At 44.0% G+C, this 20,874-nt stretch overlaps 1 protein-coding gene across 2 annotated transcripts in view; it reads right to left on the bottom strand.

Annotated features, from left to right (window-relative positions):
• The window catches only part of meis1b (Meis homeobox 1 b), an 83,995-nt gene that overhangs the window by 47,420 nt on the left and 15,701 nt on the right, over positions 1 to 20,874 (bottom strand). For both annotated transcript variants that reach the window (XM_080481340.1, XM_080481341.1), the window contains exon 7: positions 20,541 to 20,652. In XM_080481340.1, the coding sequence (XP_080337466.1) occupies positions 20,541 to 20,652 (112 nt within the window). The remainder of the gene's footprint in view (positions 1 to 20,540; positions 20,653 to 20,874) is intronic.

Below are 20,874 nucleotides of genomic sequence, written 5' to 3'. Positions count from 1 at the left end.
ATGCAAAAGCACCCAATTACTGTTATATTTTCTGTACAGCTCCAGTGGAGAGAAAGAGTCTATTTCCATCTGTGGCTGTGAAACGCCTAATTGTTATTATCATTATTCAAAAATACGAGCCACTCTCAATGAAGATGATGATCATAAAAGAAACATGAGGCGACACAAACAAGTGGCCCCCACACCGTTAGAAATTTCATCTGCACATGACTGACTTTTGTCCCGTGTTGCGCCTCTTTCGACTGGAAGTGAGGGGAAGTGAAGACGAGGAGAAAAACACTGAGGCTGTGCGCAGAATTGGATCCAGTTATTTATTGATTACACACAAAGCACTTCTAAAGCTTCTCGGTCTATTCACTACAGCGGGAGCGGATAACTGCAGTGAAGCAGGCCCGCGCTCCACTAACTTGCAGAGGGCGACACCCAGCACCTAGCTAAACCCTAAGCCCCGATTTATCGATAATTAATGGGGATGTTGGCGCTAATCCGGTTGGAGATGACTTTTTTCCAGCCTGCCACATCAATGGAATAATCAAGGGCCTAAAACCCAGGCCTTTGCTCCCCATTACCTCAGGCAAAAGAATTCCTGAAAGCATGCCTGGAGGGCACCTGAATTATATACACCATTAGGAGAGAGAGGCTCTCAACGATCCATACGAAACAACACTCTTGGCTAGCTCTCGCTCTCTCCCCGACTGTTCTGGCAGAAGGAGATACATATGCACACATATTGAAGGCTTTTTAATGAACCTCATGTGGAAGTGGAGGTGATGCTATTGCAAGTGGGGGAGGGAAAGAAAAAAAAAAAAAAAAACAAGACCCGGGTTTTCATAGATGGTGTGATATGGATGCAAAACACCTCCCACTGTACATTGGTAATGCACATACGCAAGCAGGGATGCAGAGAGGATTGAGCTAATGAAGCATCTCCAAAAGGTAAATTGGTGGATTATAGGAATCAAAACTCGCACTTATCAGGTTTGACGACAGTAACCTCATCCAGTTTACTGGAAGTCAGTCGATGTGACTTCAAATATTGTCATTTTTGTCACAGATTCATGTGTAAAGTATTCATCTGATTATTAGGAGTGAAGGACTCATCTATAAGATGACACAAAGAGTTCAGACACTTTCACTGTTCAGTGCTTGTGCAATCAATTCACTGTGATGTAATACAAAAAAAGCAGCAAAACTCATGACAGAAACAATTAGTCTTTTTTTTTAGTTTTTACCTAATCATTAATCAATTACAGTAAGTGAATACCTGATCATTTCATTGATTAACTACTAACCGTTGCAGCACTACAGTCACAAGCACATACACACATAATGTGCACCATTCACACAGCTTCTCAGCCCTTCTGCTCAAAAACACATTCACATACCGAGCTTCAGTTACATCATTAGCCTGGGACAAATGCAGCCGGAGCTTAACAAGTGAGGTTTTTTTTTTTTTTTTTTGCCTACTGTTTCAGGGCTACAATTCACCCACCATTCTGTCTCTCTCTCTTCCTCTCTCCATCTCTCCGCCTGGTGAAAAAGAGGGGTGAGCTGAGCCGAGGCCCTGTAATCTAAGACCAGATTTTCATTGGAAGCAAATGCTTTCAATCCGTTGTAAAGACCGGCTCATGTTCAGCAAAGCCTACAATAACAAACCTAGGGGCTTGTCCCATGCGAGTTGGGAAAACAGAAGCAAACGGCCGGAGTACCAGCTCAGAGTGTGAGCGAGCGAGCGAGCGCGCATGCACGCGAGTGAGCAAGTGGGAGAGAGTCAGTGAGCAGACAAGCTCAGGGAAGAGGTGAGATGTCATGAGAAGCATGAAGAGAAGGGGAAACAGGGGAGTATACAAAAAGAGGGTCGAGGAAGCACAAAAGTAATAAAAAAAAAAAGGTGCATGCTCATGAGAAACTGCAGTGCGCCGCTTATAATTACTTGCTACCATTTTTGTCACCCTGTACCGAGACTGAAGTCAGACAGGGAAACATTAACACCTCACAATATTCCTTTCTCTCCCCTCGCCTATACTTCCAGGTCTGACCTGTAGACTCTTGCTTTACATGGATGGGGGGGTGGGGTGGGGGGGGGGTTAGGCTGGCGGAGGGCCATCAATTTTATTGGCATTTCCATTTTCAGTGCAATTTGATACCAATCACCTCGACAAGGTCTGGGGCTAATTTCTGCTTTTCTCTAACCCTGTAAGTGAGGAGAGAGCAGGAGGTAAGAGGGAGAGAAAAGGGAAAAGGCCGGCAACGAGGAGGGGTGAAGCAGAAAAGGTGCTGAAGCTGTGTCTGCCAGACATGTTGGGGAAATGTCATTGGCTTTACCAAAGCGCATCAGAGAGAGAGAGAGAGAGAGAGAGAGAGAGAGAGAGAGAGAGAGAGAGAGAGAGAGAGAGAGAGAGAGAGAGAGAGAGAGAGAGAGAGAGAGAGAGAGAGAGGATAAGACAAGAAGAAATATAGATAGTGAAGAAACATGAGAAAAAAGGGAGAGGGATAGTGGATTATTCATTGAGGGGTGGAAAGTGGTGAACAAAATAGAGGAAGCTGAAACTGACAGATGCAATGAAGAAGGAGAAAATAATAGGGAGGAAGGGAAAGAGATGCTGTTGCACACTGGAGTTAATCAGCTGAAAAAAATCAAACACACACACAGTTGCTGTAATGCAGATATATTCTTTCTCTCTTTCTTAGGCTTTAGAGGTCATATTTTGCAACACTCTTTTACAAGTGATATAAGTGGTAAAACACACTCACTATGTTATGTTTCTGTCCAATCACAGCCTTGTCTCATCTTGGACATGGCGGAGTCTAGATAACTTTAAGTTTAAGTTTTCTCTTTCTATAGTTTTCCACAGTAGTCAAAGAGATTTAAACTATGCTGGCAAAACTGCACAATTTTGTGCTTGTCAGGTTATGTTGACAGTTCTTGCCTAAAGTGACAAGCAAACAGAGAAAGTAAGGCAATGTGAAGACATACAACAATGTCAAAAATTGGCCCTATAGGACATGATGTGATGAAAGCGGTTGTGTGTGGTGTATTGATGTGTATGATCACTAAAGTGGAGTACTCCAACACCGACTATTTTGATACTCTAAGGTGGCACCCTGAATCATCAGCATGCTACGAAAACAACCAATTGATCCCAATGAGAGTAGGAATTACTTAAGTGACATGGTAGTCCGTCACTCAGCCAATAAGCCTTTGAGTCGGTCACAAAGGCAGTTGTCCAGTGTGTTATTCGGTCAACCAGTAAACTATTTTGTCAGCCAGTTAGTCTACGAAGCTGCCAAGTCAGTCAGCTCCCGAGCAGGAGACGTAAGTCACTCAGTCATAGCGCGGGCTTGTCAGTCAGGTGCTTAGTCAGACAGTCAATCAGTCTGTCAGAAATGTAGCCAGGCAGATAGTAAGCCCCCTCATTCAATGGCCCAGTCAGTCACTCTCCATATACAGGCTGCCAGCCTTATTAAGAGCATCAGCAGGCTGCAACCCGAGGCTGCATGCATACAGTGAGGGGAAGCTAAGCTAGCGAGCGCCAGCGTCCCCACAAGGAAGAGCCACAGGCACAACTCTGGGCCCTGCCAACTGATCAGCCATGACAATGTCTTTGCAACTAGTTCGAGGAGGGGCTGGAAGGACGAGGAGAGTTGAATCAATGCAGGACAGTGGGGGTGCATGTTTGTCAGCGAGGAATGTATGCATGCATGGATGTGCATTCGTCTGTATGTGTGCGTCTCTCCCTCTCCCTCTCTCTCTCTTTCTCTCTCTCTCTCTCTCTCTAGCTGCCTTTCTTTTTGCGTGTGTGTTTCCAGCCACAGAAGGTCTGTGTTTATGCACGCGCAGCTGTGTGAATATGACTGCATGCGCGCGCATGTGTGTGGCAATTAGGAGCAGGCCACTGACTGGAAGGAGCCAGGGGCAGTTGAAATGCCCCGGGGCCAACCAAGGGAAGGAATATTTTATCAGTCCCCTCGCACGCTGGATACACAAATACACACTTGCACACAAACACACATGCGTGCACACACTTTGAGCAAACAGATAATGACGTCGAAATTAGGTTAGCTTTCTTCATGCATTTCCATGAGCTTCGTTAGCATTAGCTAAACAGACACTTCAGTGCTCATTCAGCTTCGATGGATTTTATATAAGCCTTTGTGCCACTTCATGTTTCATTCTTACGGTCCCTCTTCCTTCTTCATTACTTTTTCTCTCTGTCTGCTGGACTGTGGGTGCGAGTGGAGGGTGTTTGCACAGGACTGGCCATGTAACAGTGAGGCGTTGTATATTTTTCACTGTAGGCTTAAAACATTCTTCCTTTGGAGATAAAATTAATAAAAGCACTTTTCTGATTAAATGTGGCCTGAAGGTGATAAAAGAGAGCTATTATCAATATGCTCACCCCTTCTCCACTATTTCTTCTTCTCCTGCCTGCTATGTGTCTTCATCACGTCTCTACATCTCTCTGTCTTAAGGCATACCCTGGCATTATCAAGCAGTATCTAGGCTAATCTGTTATGGTCTGTTTATAAACCATCTCCCAGCGCAAGACACACACTGGTACTACCTGCCCCCTGCGCTTAGGCACACATGCCATTATGAGGTGTCAGCCATTTTTCTGCTTCCTGGCAAATTAGCATACACAGATTCACGAGTCATTCATCTGCGAACAGTGATCTTGTCAGACTCGTCGCTTCTAGCACTATGCCAGAGAATTATGACATTTAGCTTTCTAATAATTTTTCCCTTCATCGAAGCACTGCCGAGATGAGGAATACGGGTTATGAATATTAGCTTTGTGCCAGATGTCATGAGTGAGATCCTGTGTGAGGAATCATTCACAGATGGCTAAACGATTTTGGAGGATACAGTGAGATGTTTTTGCAAGGTTTTATAGGCTGTGGATGGACTGAGAGGAAGAGGAGTGCACGCAGGTCTTTTGAGCTTGTGACAATGCATTTAGCATAAAAGGCTGTTGTGAGAGAGAGAGAGAGGGAGAGAAAGAGGGAGAGAAAGACAACGCATGTGTTTCACTGCACGAGTGCAAGTGACCTGAAGCTGATCTCTCATAGGCCACTCCTAGAGTTTCACACCACAGAAAGCTCACATGACCCTGGGTTGGCTGCCCAGGCAAGGCCCAGGCCTCAGGGGCCTGCTATCCTGTTCCACATGGGATACACACATCTCATATTGGCAGGCGAGAAATTCATACATACACACACACTTAAAACATGATACACACACACACACACACACACACACACACACACACACACACACACACACACACACACACACACACACACACACACACACACACACACACACACACACACACACTTGCCGATGCACGATCACTGAAGTGCTCTGCCTCTTACTCTGGCTTTTTTCTCGCACTCACACAGAAATGCACACACACCACACATTTTTGCACAAACACACATACATTACATTCCCAGAAATCCTCAGAGGGGTAAAGAAGGGCTCACAAGAGGGAGGGAGGAAAGAAAAAAAAAAGTGGCATTTATTGTATTCAGGCCATTCATAAGCTCTAGACTTGAAGAGGGGGTGTTCAAGGGGGCTTGCAGGCAGTGGGGGGTTCCCTTTGCATGGGTCTGGAGGCCCCTCCCACCTCCAAAAATTCTGAACATGCAGGAATTCCTTGCAATCCAATTTCCAAGTAGGGATACATTGTCAAATGAGACTCTCCCGTAACTGCACCAAAAACAGACACACAATAAAAACATACTAACACACATTCATTTCCCAGGATTGTTCGCAAGGCAACTTTCCAAAGTATTCTAAACCAACACACATGCACACCCACACGACGGCACTTCAATACAAAACACTCTCTGTGACCAATGCTGTTTCGCCTCCCTTTTCATCCCGGGGAGGTGGAGAGATGGAGAGAAATCCCCATGACCATTCTGCGGATAATGACATGCGCTGTCGACAAAACAATATGGCTAAGTCTAGACTTCCCTTCCTGCCTTTGCCAGAGAGACTTTCCAATGTTTTCAGATAACACTCAAGCCATTGAACTGGGATCACCTCACTTCAAATCACTGTAGGACATACGTTGGTTAGATTATCTAAAAATTGTTTATGCAGACTAAAGAAAGTTATCATAAAAAGAAAAGATGAGCCATTTCAGGTAAACAAGCAGGGGCGAGCTAAGTAATTGCTTCCTGTAATCAAAGACAATTCCACTGAAGTAATTACAGTAAATAAGTGTTTTGCACTAACAAAGCCAGTTACTTTAAATGATGACAGTTTTGTGGATCAGCACTGACAGATTCAATAATGACAGTAACTGGTGAGTCATTTACAAGAGTTATTTGTAATTAAAGCACACTGGAGACTTGGTGTTGTGAGAATCTGAGCCAAGTTTGGAGCAATTATTTCATTTGTGCTGATCTGATGAGGAGGGAATCAGAAAGTCAGACAAAGAGAACGTGTTTAACAAACAAGAACAAAGAAAAGCCACACAAGCCCGCTATCATAATTATGAGTTAATTAAAAGTGTTGGTGAAAACCTGAGGTTTGTGAGATCTACGTGGCTGATGCCTAAGCGCTTTGAGTGCATGGCATTCTTCCCGAGTGCATGTCAACATGAGGTTTATGTTAACATGTGCAAGGGTGGGATTAAACAATGCCAAAAGACAGACGCACAAGAGGTAAACACAATGTTTTATCAATCTTGGAGGTTAAATAGTTTATTGGGACAGTAAATACACATTAAACAAAGTAATGCATTCGCTGTCTCGAAGGTTAAAAATATGTTGCTCTTCCGTGTTTTATATGATTCAATATGTCTGTCTACAGGCCTGCATGGTGGTGTAGTGGGTAGCGCGGTTAGGAGCACATGCTTTCCCATTGTGCGTGTAAGTTTTCTCCACAATACAAAAAAAGCACTTGAGGTTCACCGGTGACTTTAAATGGGCTGTGGGTGTAAATGTGAGGGTGTGAGTCTGTCTTTCTGTTTGCCCTGTACACTGCTTTACCCCATCCATGGATGGACGGACGGATGGATGTTTCAGACAAACATCAAGCCATGCGAAGACATCAGACAGGGTTCCGGGAAATTGTGCAGATTTTTCACACCACTTTATGACATTTTAGAGACCGAATGATTAACCTTTTATAAATTATTGACTATTACACTTGTGTTAATGGTCATTTGCTCTTTCAAAGTGTTCCTGTGCTGCTGTGTTATGGTCCAGGCCCATTCTCTGCTGGCCATGAGCAGTGGGAGGTTGGGTATGGGGGATCAGGCCTGTTGACATAGCCATAGGTGATGGCAAAAATGTCAGTGTAAATGTGACTGCTCTCTCTGTGCCATTTTCCCGTAAAGGGTCATCACCACAGGCTGCCTGACACGCTGGAAACTGCCTCAAGCACAGGGCACCGACACGACATTAAACTGCAGTATGCCTCCGCACACACACGCACACGCACGTGCACGCACTCACACACACCGACTCCCCTTTATTCCCACTTCCAGATCAGTCGCGAAAGAAAGAATGAGAGAGAGAACGACACAGACGGTACAAGCTAAAACGAAAGCGTAGGGCGATGAATTCACCCTTTCATGTTGAGCACTTTTGCTGTGTAACTATTGATTTTTCCCCTCTTGCCTTTGTGTTGCCGTTTTCTTTCTTTTTTTTTCTCCCAACCTAAAGATAGAGGGCCAGACTCAGTTCAAATGGGAGCACTTGTGAGGGGGGCCCACAGATTATTTGCCTCAGTGAAGGGAAATCCTCACAAAAACACTCACACAAACACACACAACCTGGTAAGATTTCCAAAATTGCGTCTCTTTTGCCGTTTTCCCACTTTTAACTCGCAACTGTTTCACTGCCTCTCAGATAGCTTTTGACACCTTTGACTCACCAAAGCTTCAGTCAAACTCGACGCACCGCGAACTGACACAGAGAGAAGGAGAGGAGAGTTAAATGGACTATGGAAGAAGAAGTGGGTAAGGGGGGAAGGGACGGCAGAGAGGACAACGAATATAACAAAAGCTAAGAGCACTTAACAGCACAATGGCACGGCGGTTCTTTCCAAAAGTCAGCTGATGTGCTGAAGGGCGTTCCAAAGTCCTTCAATACATACAAAGAGAGGGAACCTTCAGCTAATCTGCAGGAAAAACATCCTCTTTGACTTTGTTGTGGAGTAACATCTGGTAAATACAGTTTTTCAGCATGAGAAAACTAGATAAAATGGAGGAACTTTGACTGTAAATGTCCTTCTGTCAAACGCCATGCACTAAGCTGGAGTATCAATGTGTGATTTTACTGTCTAACTTCAATAATGCATCAAAGCAGACAGTAAACTGAAGTTAAAAGCGAAAATGTTTAATTCCAATATCAACTGATCTATTCTCCCTCTAATCAAGCCTTCATGTTTGGGCTGAAGCTCCTCTGAACAAAGTAACTGGCTGAGACAGAAGAACAGGTTGTCGATCCGTCTCACCTTGTCCACAAGTGTCCTTAGGCAAGAAACTGAACTCCAAATGGAGGTTGAGCAACTTACATGGCAGCCGGGTGAATGTGACTCACAATGTGAAGCGCTTTGAGACAGCTAAAACAGTGAAAATTATCTTTATACAAGGTGCATTTACTATTCACCAAAGTTTTCCAGTTCGTGCTTCAGAGCCACTGTATGTAGGGCTTGACTTTGTCCGTATTTTTCCACATGGTAACTATCTATACCGCACAGCTTCTGATAAACACTTTTAATACACATGGATTTTCCCACTCATACTAACCTATCAGCACCAGCCAAACTGCAGTATGTAGTTAGATAATACAGGCACGCTAACCCTGCGGTGGCACGGGCTAATAATAGCGCATTAGCTTCCTGTGGGGGGGTTATCATTTTTTTTTCCATTTTATTTTTTTGTAATAATAGAAGGTTTTAGTATTATGAGGGAGTATAAAATGGTCTGCATCCACCAGCTTTGGCTTAATGAAGGGGTGGTTGGGAAAACAAGATAAGTCATTATCTCTGCTACAACCTACTCTGTATAAATAAATATTTGTAATTGTTGAGTAGTTGTATTTACATTTTAGGGTTTTAGGAGATTTAAAAAAAAAAAAGTGTAAACAAGCTGATGGCTGCTGCAAAGCAAGTGTGCAAAGGTTTTAATCGTAGGTTGCACTCTTCAAGACCACTTTCTCAAACGATCACAAGTTTAAGTATTATATTTACTTTGTGTTTCATTGCGTCTTCATGTCCTCCTCCTTGTCATGTCCTTGATAGGTACAGGATGTGGGACTGTGGGGATGTGGGGGATTTGTAGTCCTATCAGCCTACCCATACGTAGCCCTGATAAGACTTTTGGACACAGGCAGAGGAAGAGGAAGCGAGTGGGTTTACTGCAGCCTTCCTTCTGTGGAGCATGAGCCCATGTGGACGGGGGTGATATCCCTCCCGTGGACGCCGGCGGCCTCGCCACACAGTCCCTCCAAGTCACTTCCTGAGAGAGCCAGCCCTCTCCGAGGGTGACTTCCTGTAAAAGTATGACCTCTCGGCCGCTCAAGAGTATGTCAGTGGAACAAAGACCTGGGACTGCCCATGGGAGCCAGAGTGGACAATTTATATATGCGTGTGTGTGTGTGTGTGTGTGTGTGTGTGTGTGTGTGTGTGTGTGTGTGTGTGTGTGTGTGTGTGTGTGTGTGTGTGTGTGTGTGTGTGTGTGTGTGTGTGTGTGTGTGTGTGTGTGTGTGTGTGTGTGTGTGTGTTAACACCGCCATTCAGGCCTTTACTCGAAAGGTTATCACTAGTAAGGATCTCTGCCCCCAGTCCCTGCTCATCTCTTTGAGTTTCACTGGCTTGGAGCAAGATGGGACGATCAAGTTACATCCAAAGGTGTGCGCTCGCAAGTGTGCGTATCGCTAGTGGCATGCTTTGTGTTGCTCTGCAAACACACACACAGTAAACAGCCATGCTGCCCTCCAGGACACCCTACCGCTCTTATGTTTATCTACAGGTATTTGTTATCTAGGCCTTTTCTTCCCTCTTTCTGCTTCTCTAAACTTTTAGGAAAGCCTGCTGAGGTCTTTATCTCACAGTTAAACCCCTATAGCAAGTATCCATGTCTAAAGGACTAACAGGAAGGGGTCTCTAGGGGCAGCATGTTTGGTCTGGGTCAGCTTTGGGTCAAGCTTTGACCCACTTGACTTGCATTAATCCACTCGTTACCTGCAACTTATTCCAAAACAGAGAACCTGGATTTAAAATCACACTATCTCCAGCATGGTACGCCAGGTCTACACTTGCAGCAAACATAGCAGCATCGGTTGAAACCATTTATTAAACAAATGAGTTGTCGGCACCTATGTAGTCTCGAATAATCATAGATTTCATCATAGATCACAGATTCTAATACACTGCTTCACTTTCGAATGAGTGACCAGATGCATTTAGATAATGTTTTAGAAGTCGCGTGTGTCATCTAAGGGTTATAAAATAAGCCCTAAGAAAAACATTACCTAGCATCGACCTATATCTAGTGATAAAGGAAATCTACAGGGATGCAGGTCGTGACCAAAAATGGCGCTTCTGCTGGTGTTTTCTTGGCATGAAATTGGCTTTGTGTGGGTGCCGTTTGGAGAGCTGGCTGGTAAATTCTCCCCTCCTTTTGTTAAGAAAGGGGGGGGGGGGGACTCCATGCATAATGGTCTTAGCAAGGGAGGTCTGGAACTGTGTCCATAAATTGAATTATTTCAATTTGAAGGAGAGAGTGAGAGAATCATGGAGAGTAGCTGTGAGAGTGTGTGTTGCATTTACTTGTGAACATATGCATGTGTGTCGATGGAAAGGGGCTCATTTCTATTCCTCTGCAGGGCTCATATGTACAAGTGAGAATATAAACCAAGTTGCAAAAGATTACAGAAGAGGCCAAATGTTACCTTGGTGCTCGAAGCCCGAGTAATAGATGAAAGCTGACTGCTGAATGGACGTCACAGCAATGTCCTGCCTGAACATTACACTTTCAGTACAACATACTGTACATTTCCTCACCTCAATGTGATTAAACCCAGCCGCCCCAAAAAATGCTAATGTGCTTTGTGAATTTGTGTGGCATTGTGAAGTAAACATCCAACTTGATAAGTGCAGAAACAACAGATATGTGAATGTGTTTGGTTGTATTTGTGGGGATGTTGGTGTGTTGCGGTATAGGTGGGGGTGGGGTGAAATATTCCTGACACAATATAATCGGCGGGGGACCATATGGCAAACTGGCAGCAGGCTATTTATCCTTATCCTCTTTGGAGGCTAAAATTAGCACTTCGCTGTTTGCAGCTTTAAGCTGGACTCCAACCACTTTGATAGCACTAATAAGAAAGAAAGAAAGAAAAAAAAAATAACAACACAGACCAGTTGCCAAATACTTCCCTTGCCTGTTTCCTTAACTTTCTGTAACCCTGTTTGTTTTTCATCCTACTATTTAAACCACTCACTCAAAGGGACCAAAACAGTTCAGATTTTTTTCTTTTCTTTTAAATCATCTCATGCTCAAGTCACCAGCAAGAATTGTATTAATATCATAGAAGTGTTGCTTGAGCCAGGTTCCCTCTACAAGCTTATGTGTCAGGAAAGCCAGGATTTCCTGAACACGGACCCCCTTGGCTAGCTTAAGAGCGTAGGATGATGGGGCTAATCTCTTTATCAAAAGCTTAAATAAACGTTGGTGCGCTGTGCATGTGGTTGTGTGCGAGTGTGTGTGAGTTGCTTGTTTGTGTGTGTTCTTGTGTGTGCCAAGGGGCCAAACAATGCTTCTCCACTGAACAAAGTGCTAATACCCTGTCTCTTTGCACTCCCCCTCCCTTTTCCATTCCTCCTCTCTTTTCTCTCATTCTCTGCATAGCAGCCAATGGCCAACGTACGCATCTTTCATATCTGAGAAAAATTAGGACTCTTTATTGTAAATATTTCCAATACAGACAGTTGGCAAACGCACATGGAAAAAGCTCATCTACACTCTTGCTCCTGTCATCCACTGGCAGAGTTGATAGCCTGAATTCTCCACTCCTCCAGACAGCTATGAGGGTTTTCCCTGAAAAGTTAACATCTATCTGATCAGAGGCCTCCTGGGCCCTGAGCTCAGCTCCTTTTCAGGAGAGGAGGAGGAGGAAGAAAGAGACACAGTCAGCAGAGAGAGCAATGCAAAGACAGGCGGAGGAGAGAGAGAGAGAGAGAGAGAGAGAGAGAGAGAGAGAGAGAGAGAGAGAGAGAGAGAGAGAGAGAGAGAGAGAGAGAGAGAGAGAGAGAGAGAGAGAGAGAGTGAGTTTAAGGTCGTTTTATGAGCCAGATATAATGTGTTGTGACACATCAGCAATGACTCGCTGTGATTTTACTGTCAGATTCCCTATGAACCTCCACTGCCGCGATTAAGAACCAGGGCATTTTCTGTCTGTGAGAGCCTGTATGTGGGTGTTTAGGCCATGGCAAGGACACAAGATCCTTCACACACACACTTCGGCATTTCTTAAAGGGAGCATTTATTAAAACAATGGCTTCCTAGCTCCTTAGCATAGCCTCTCAGGGACATTTTCAATGAACCGCCACATATTCTACCTTTCATAATCTCCCCACCCTGACAGACGAGACATCGACAGGGCAAAAAGAAGAGTGTGTAAATAGTATCTTTTAGCAAACACCAGTAATTAGACATAAGCATTTGGCATTCACACCAGTCACAAATTAAAGAAGAGCGCTTCCTGTAAACAGTCAGTGAGAATGTGTCTACATCATTAGTGTGCCACAATTATAACATGGGAGCTAAAGATATTTCCCTCCCATTTGCACTCCTTCAACAGAGCAAATGAAGCAGAACATTTTTTTTTCTTGGAGCCATACTAAACTACATAATCTGATCCAAGCGCATTTATGAGTAACATAAAGGATATATAGACGGCAAAACAGGAAACTCCATAAAAAGGAGACATAAATGACACCAGAGTCGTCATTTGAAAGACATTGTGAGTTGAACACATCCAAGGGAAGCACAAAGGCTGAGCGAGGGCAAAGCTATTTCGTGTGCATGCATGTCACGAATGAATATGTATTTCATGTAAATTGTGCACACAAGGCATATTGTAATGGTCTGGGCGAGACTTTGCATTTCTTTGGTCATGCAAACATGCCCACATGTAACCAATACATAGACGGAGATGCAGGCTAAATGAATGCAGGGGAGGTTTAAAATAACGGACAGAAGGAAACATTTTATTCACCTTCAAAATGTTCCAGGGATTTCTCTGAATATTATTAGAGAACATGAAACACAAGGACATCATAAGAGCAAGCACAGGCCAGAGCAGAAGAGGCAGAGGCCGAGGCGATGAGGGAAGAAAACAGACCTGCGTCTGGTAGTATGAATAAAATACGAGGCTCGGACACGTTAGCAAACTGTTTTATGATTATTACCTTCTCACACATGTTGACTGAAACCAATAAACCTGAGTTATGGACAAATCAGAAGATTGCCTCACATGTGAAACGACAGAGGTGGTGAGAGGCGGAGAGAGGAGAGGATAGGTCACTTTGTTTACTTGTATTTCAGAGCCTTTCTTCCTCACATCCTCTGTGGCTGTGTGACACTATCCCTTAATCCTTAAAGCAAACTGGCCCCTCACTGTGGGAACCTGATACAATTTCCTCTTTTTGGAGAGGGGGCAAACTCAGGCCACTCCGAGTTTGCTTATTACCTATGAGGCAATAAAAAGTCATCAAGGGCCATCATTTTCTGCAAGGCAAGTCACTACATGTTGGTTGACGCATGAGCCACTGCGATAAAGTGAGGTCATAAAGATCTCAGTGAATCTGAGAGACGGATGCCGTGATTGGACACTGAAAGACCAAACATCTCTTTTCCCAGGTAACCACAGATAATAATGTTTGAGAAGCTGTAAATCCAGTTGAGGCTGAATAAACATTGCTACCAGCAATGCTGAGTGGTTGAGGGGGTTCTTCCTGAAGACGTAATTGGCTTTATGCTTTTCATATACTGATTTCATATAAGCATATGAATAAAAAGTTTATGCTCTTGAGATCTGGCAGATATTGAATTGTTTTTGTAGTTGTTGTTCTTTCTAGCGCATGCTTACGCAAACTTTTCTTTTACCCGGAGGGTTGCAGAGTTGGATTACAGCAAGCGGTGGCATATGTGCTTCAACAGGCTCCCCGACAACACTCAGAAGCACTAAACATACTAATCGGGGGTAACTGCTGTCTCTCTCTGTAGAATTTTTACTCACATATAGACACATTGCTCCAGTCAGCATCAAACTGATTCCACAGTGTTCACCAAGAGATTCCCTCCCTTCCTCATCTTGCTCTAGCATTTTGCTCCACTTCTTCCTGTCTTTTTCTTCCACTTTCATCTCCCTGCTGTTCTTTTCCCTGTGTTCACGCTCTGAAGAAATCAAAGAGAGAATCCTATTTGTGTCTGCCAGCTACTGTACTTACACACCTCCAGTAATACTGACTGCAGTCTAATCAAGGGAGCCACATACCTTTTATCTACCCACAGAGCCTCACATTTAAACAGATTACTGGTAAAGCTGGACACTGTAAGACAATTACCGGACCGAGGATCTTCCTCGATAACGTCTAGACAAAGTCTAGACAACGCACGGGCAAATCTAAATACCGTGGGCCAAGGTTTCGCACAGAAGAGGAGTTTTTTTTTCACACTGGACTTTCAGTTGATACTCCATGCCAATGCTAAAAATACTAATTTCCAATTCTTTTTACAGTATTTGATATCTTTGTGAAAAGCATCCAGTATTTGCAGTAATATGACTTCATGAGAATAGAAAATCAAGTTCGGAAGAGGAGGAACAGGCCACACAAACCCACACACAGTTCTTCCTTCCAGTCTACTGGACAATCGGACCAATTAATGGCTGACTTTGAGGGGGCCACGTGAAGCCTGGTGATTGGACCAACAGGCGCTGGTCGCTGATTGCCTGGTGGCCCTGTCCATGTCCCCGGTTGCCCACCCTGGTGTGGAAAACTGCCCAATGAGATGGCCGAAAGGAACTGCTCCTCTGCAGCCTGACCTTGTTGGAGGGCGCACGGGTTGGAGGGGGTGAAAGAACGTATGACAGTATGAGGAATATTCCAGCCAGATCAATGGGGATTCACATCCAGTGATGGTTTATGCAGTAGATAGACGATGAATGGACTCAGACTGCGATAGAATGTGAAGTTGAGATAAATATTAGACCAGGAAAGTTAACAATCCAAACATTTTTAGATCGATAACACCAACAGGAGACGGTTGAAGAGCACGAGGTCATATCTGAGGACTTCCTCGTTTGTTCCTGTAACTTTAAAACTAATGATGATAAGTGATCCATAGTGATGTTGGTCACTGAGATAGGTTTATCTGGTGGAGTATTTCTCTGATTAGTGACAAATATGACAGTAAACGCTTTTCTTTGTGACATTAACAGCATTGTGTTCTGCTCCTTTGCCTCTAATTTTGAATATATGCACTTTGCTTATCAAATAAGTTACAACAATATTGAACTTCAGCATCCAATGCATGTAAAAAGTCATTTTAAGCTACATTTTTTGTCAACAGGACTCCAGTAGTAGAGTCAAATGTAGAAAAAGAACAATATGATCTCTTTTTTCCATTAAAAGAGATTTTCAAGATACAAAACTGTGCTGTTTAATTAGGTTTTTGTCAAATACAAATGGCACGGATAAAGTTTATGTGTCATGTCACTTCCATCCAGCAAAATCCAGCAATGTTCAATAATGCAATATATTCTATAACGTAATCTGCAGTGATAATATTAGTCTACTATTTACAGAAATGGTGTGTAATTATGTTAGGTATGACGTGGAAAAGCAGCTGAAATAAATTAGGTTTTCAAAATACTCTGTTGTGACAAAGTTAACCTTTCTCATTCCCAAGTATTGGGAAATGGTTGTGAAAGATTGAGCAATATTTCAGTTTTATTTTGTATTTTAGATGGTTTTATTCCTGCTGTCTTTTTTTTTCCGAAGACTTCCCTTATACGAACTCTTCATTCTCGAATTCCTTTAATATAATTAGTCACATTCACCCATTCACACACACTCCAATGCAAGGTGTTCGACATCAAATGGCAGCAAATTGAGATTATATATACGAACGGAATGAGATTGGGGATCGAACCAACAACCAACAGCCTGCTTTAATAATTGTTAAAGCCTGCTTTAATAAAGTTTTTCCTAAACTACTTTAAGATTTAGTTTTATAGAGTTTAGTTTGATCGGACAGGAGAAATCATCCTAAAATGACTTCTTCCAGCCAAAACAACAACCACAAAAAAAAGTGAAGCCCCAGAGTTTGATATCACACAACATCCAGAATTCTCTTGCCACTACTCAGACACCAGAAATGTCAGCAGACACCAACACATAGCCTTACAGGGAGCTATTTCTTTTGGCACGGCGCACTGTACACTCTTTACAAACGGCCCGAGTAATTGGTGATACATATCTAATATCGCCAGTCATCGCCTCACTCCCTGGATGTTTCTGACAAGCAGAGAAGGAAACCCTGTAGCTTTCAAAAACAGAGCAAACACTCTGCTGTGCTCCTCTGCCCGACTCGCATCCACATTGCTGCAGCTGCCTGATTCACTGCCTGAATGTTATTCTGTTTCCTTCGCACGCCAGGCCCTCGGAGAAGCCAAGGGGTGTCCTCACAAATTCACACAGGCAAAGAGGAGTACTTTATACTGGGAGAAAAAGAGAGGGCCTGATCATGTCCATGAGGGACACCCCTCCATCGCAGGCGTATATGATCTGTTAGCTTTTCCTCTGCCCTTCGAGCATTACTTTTCACAGAAAGGCATGATCCAAGGCTGCAGAGAGGCTTCTCCACGGGGCTTGTGGGTATTAAATAAAGGGGCCTGTTGGTAGTAACTAGCTGACAAACAGCTGGGCTAATAGAGTGGGACTAATTAAGTACAGGGTCGCTCTCCCACTCCCCTTGCTGATGCTTGCTGGATGTTTACAAAGATCTCCAAGAGAAAGCGGTGGAGAAAACCCAAAGTCTTTCTTCTCCGGCTGCTCTTTAGGGAGAAAGGAGACACCCAGGACTGATTTTAATGACATGTGTGAAGCAAATGTGATCCTCCCCACATCTTTTTTTTTTCATAACTGCCAATGGAATTTAGCGCTTAAGAAAAATAAAATACCATTGGCATTGTGGTCAAAGCATAAACACCATAACTGAGAACACAGCATGCGAGCATTGTCACCACATGCAACATGCAAAAATAAAACATGATCGTCACAGTCGGAGCGCTGCAAAACATCTGCTGGTTTAAGAGTCATCATTAATTATCTCGTTAAAAATACATTATCTCATTAAGAACTGTTTTCACAAAGAACATTTTCACCAGATTCACACGGTGGCCACCAAACTTGCTCAACACAGAGACCTCCTCGCAGTTCTTTCTGCAATTTGAGCGCGTGAGTACACTTCCGGATGTAGACCGAAATTCTTATTCCGGTGGGCGATGAACCGTTAAGAAAAGAGGACAGAGCGGAGCATGTGTTTGTCTCAGGAATAGCCTCAGAAAAAAAAAAAAAAAAAAGGGCTGAGAGATGAGAGTTCACTAGTTAAAGGCCCTCGTCCAACCAGCATCCTCCCTCGCAGCTGTTTCACTCTGCTGGAGGCGGAGGAGGAACGAGACAAGGACGTGGAGGAGATGATAAGGAGACGAGAAGGGGAGGAATTACTGAAAGCTGAAGAACATGGACTGATAGCGCAGGACTGAGGGATGGATGACGGGAAAGGGGAGAAAATGAGCAAAGGGCGGAGGGATGGCCATTAGCTGTACAGAAAGTGGAAAGAGACACAGAAGGAGTAAAAGGTCAGCAAGAAAGCAAATGTAAAAGGTGGAGGAGGAGAGAGAGGTAGAAACAAATAGGGCCGGAAATAACAGAGGAACATGAAGACATGGCGAGGCGAGAAAATAAGGAAAAATAGAGGAAGAGGAATGCTTGGCACTGAAAATGAGGTAAAAGAAAAGAGATACAATGTGAAGGTAAATAATGACAATATGAAAAAGAACATTGAGAAAAATAAACGTGAGGCTAAAAAGGTGGCAAAATGTAAAAAAATAAAAGGGGAACGCAAAGCTGTGAGGAACAGGAGAGAAGGAGTGCGCAGAAGGAACAAAGAGAGGTAAGAAAAAGGGGAGAGAAGAAGGATACACAAAGGTGATGTTTTTAAGAGTGAGTGGGAGGCATGGAGGAAAAAAAAATGGGGAGGAGAGAGAGAAAAGCGCAGGGAGAAAGAGAGTGACTGACAGAAAAATGAAAGAGAGACGGGAGAGTAGGTGGGAGACAAGGGAAAACTGGAGAAAAGAAGGAGGATGTGAAGATGAAAGAGTGCGAGGGGGAGAAAGAGAGAGAGCGTGCGGGAGGGAGGGAGGGAGGAGAGACAGTAGGGTGAGTTGCGTGGAGAGAGTGAGCAAAGTGCCAAACAGATAAATAACCAGCTTACTGGGATTACCAAGTGACTGACACAGAATTTGCCAGAGCCAATATGACGTGGCAGTGATAGCTCTTAACCCATATAAACCTGAAACCAGTCCAAGATATCCGCATCTGCTCGTGTGTGTTTGTGTGTGGCATTCCCAACTGCATTGTTTGTGAGTGCACACGCGTTATGGGAGCTACATGTTACAGGAAGTCATGAAAAAGAGCAGTTTAATGATACCAAGGTTTAATAAGATGATTTAAAAAAAAAAATTAGACATGGAACAAATTTGATGAGTTTCAGGGTCTGCAGACAACACAAACTGTGTGCGTCATGCTTAACTACTCAACTTGCGACATTTGGACGAATCAAAGCAGCTCATTCATTATTCTGACACACATACACACTCGCGATGTGCACATTTATACACACACTACCCCGCATTTTACCCTCTAAGGAACTTCAACAACAAACAAAAACCGACAGTAGCTGGGCAGAGTTGGGGGAACACCGATGCGAGGAGATGAGGAGAGAGGGACACGACGAGATAGAGAGGGAGTCAGAGGAGGTGGGCTGACATAAGGAGTGGGTCTATAATTGGAAAGATGTGAAAAATGAAGTGTCAGTTCGGTCAATAGAGGGCAAAGGTCACAGATGCAGGAGCCCAAACTCGGCACAGAGCACGCTCATTAGAGCGACCAATCAGATCTTGCCTGGCTGCCCCAGACCATTACTCATCAGAGGTAGAGGAGTGCACCCGCACACACACACGTGCACACACATACACAGTTACACAATATCTCTTTGTCTTTCCACATTTCACTGTATTTCCTGTATTTCTTTTTCATCTTCCTGCTCTCCCGCTATATCTTTTTAAAATTCCGTCAGCTAAAACTCTCAGTACGGAGCCGAACTGGAGAGCGGCAACGGTTATCTGAGTGAGACCGAACGCGAGACAGACGGGGAGACAAAGAGAGACGGAGTGCACGTCTGCGTTGACTGTATAAATGGTTGCTCGTTGGCGTGGAAGGCATGGCGGCGCTCTCTGCTCCCACCCAGGCTCTGCCTCCTGGCACTGGCAACCCTGCAAACTGCTCGCCTTGACATTGCCATCAATAATATATGAAGTTGCCTCTTTGCCTACAGTTTGTTTGCAACGCCACCCCACCACCACCCCATTCTCCCACTGCTGCCTTGCTCTCTGTACCTATGCATGTGTGCGTGTGTGTGTGTGTGTGTCACTTTAACACAGATACACAGACAGACATCGAAGTTAACCCCCAGCAGAGCTGTGCGGTCAAGGCAGGAGTGTGTAATAAAGCTATTAGATTCATGTCCACATGGAAGATCGTTAAATGAATAAACATACTATATAACCTGCACATTTTACATATTCAATTTCTATCCATTTCCATTTTTCCTTTTTTTGTGCAGAAGATACGTATATGCAGAGATTGTCATGCATGCAAGCGGCTTGTAAAAAGGGTCACAAGCTTCAAAGCCATTGCCCATAGATAATGCAATTTTTTTTAACCACAAGAAACATTCCACAAGCCCTTTTGTGTCCTGTTTTGCTTCAAGCAACGCCAATGTCTTTTTCTGCAACATCCGCTGAGGTTCTGAAGTGGTTTCTTATACTTGCATTTTCCCAAACAGCCACATGAAACAAAAGGTTGCTATGGCATTAGCAGGACAGAAGCTGCTTTCTTAATCCAGGTAGAAGCCATGCAATCTACTTCACATTGTGTCAGATAAAGAATCGCGACCAGGTCCCAGAAGTGCTCTCACATTGCCGACCCTGACCTCTGCCCGGGTTATTCACAGCAACTGTGAGCTAAATTCCTCTTTAAAAGTCCTGTTATATTTAACCAGTAAACAAAATAAAGCTGCCATGCGCTTGATGTAGTGCGTTAAGTAGTGTTGACAGGCTCCGGCCTCTAAAACGATGATTAGGTACTTGACGAATATTCTGTAATCAGGTGGATTGCTCAACACATAAACTCTTTTATTATCCTCCTCCACATTGTCTCTTACCTTGTTCACTGCTGTTGTCACCACTGTGCGATGTGTGCCCGCCGCTGGACGGTCCCGGTGTGCCTCCGGAGCGCGTGGACGCCGTGTCGTCATGATCTCTGTTCCAGGACGTCTGAAGGAGGGGGACACAAGAAGGAGAGAGGTCAATTACTTTATCCAGCAGTGGCCTCTTTTTTTGTTTCTGCTTTCATCTGTGATTGCTGTGGTTTTTGTTTTGTTTCTCATCAACACAATGTGATCATCTTCTGACAGAAACTGTGATCTTTCACGCATACACTTGAAATGAAGGCATGATTGATGACGCTCAGCGCAGTCACGCAGCACGTGTGAGGCC

The sequence above is a fragment of the Lipophrys pholis genome, assembly GCF_963383615.2.
Source record: "Lipophrys pholis genome assembly, chromosome: 15".
NCBI lineage: Eukaryota > Metazoa > Chordata > Actinopteri > Blenniiformes > Blenniidae > Lipophrys > Lipophrys pholis.
Note: the sequence above shows the minus strand (reverse complement) of the source record. Positions and strands in the feature narration are given on the sequence as shown.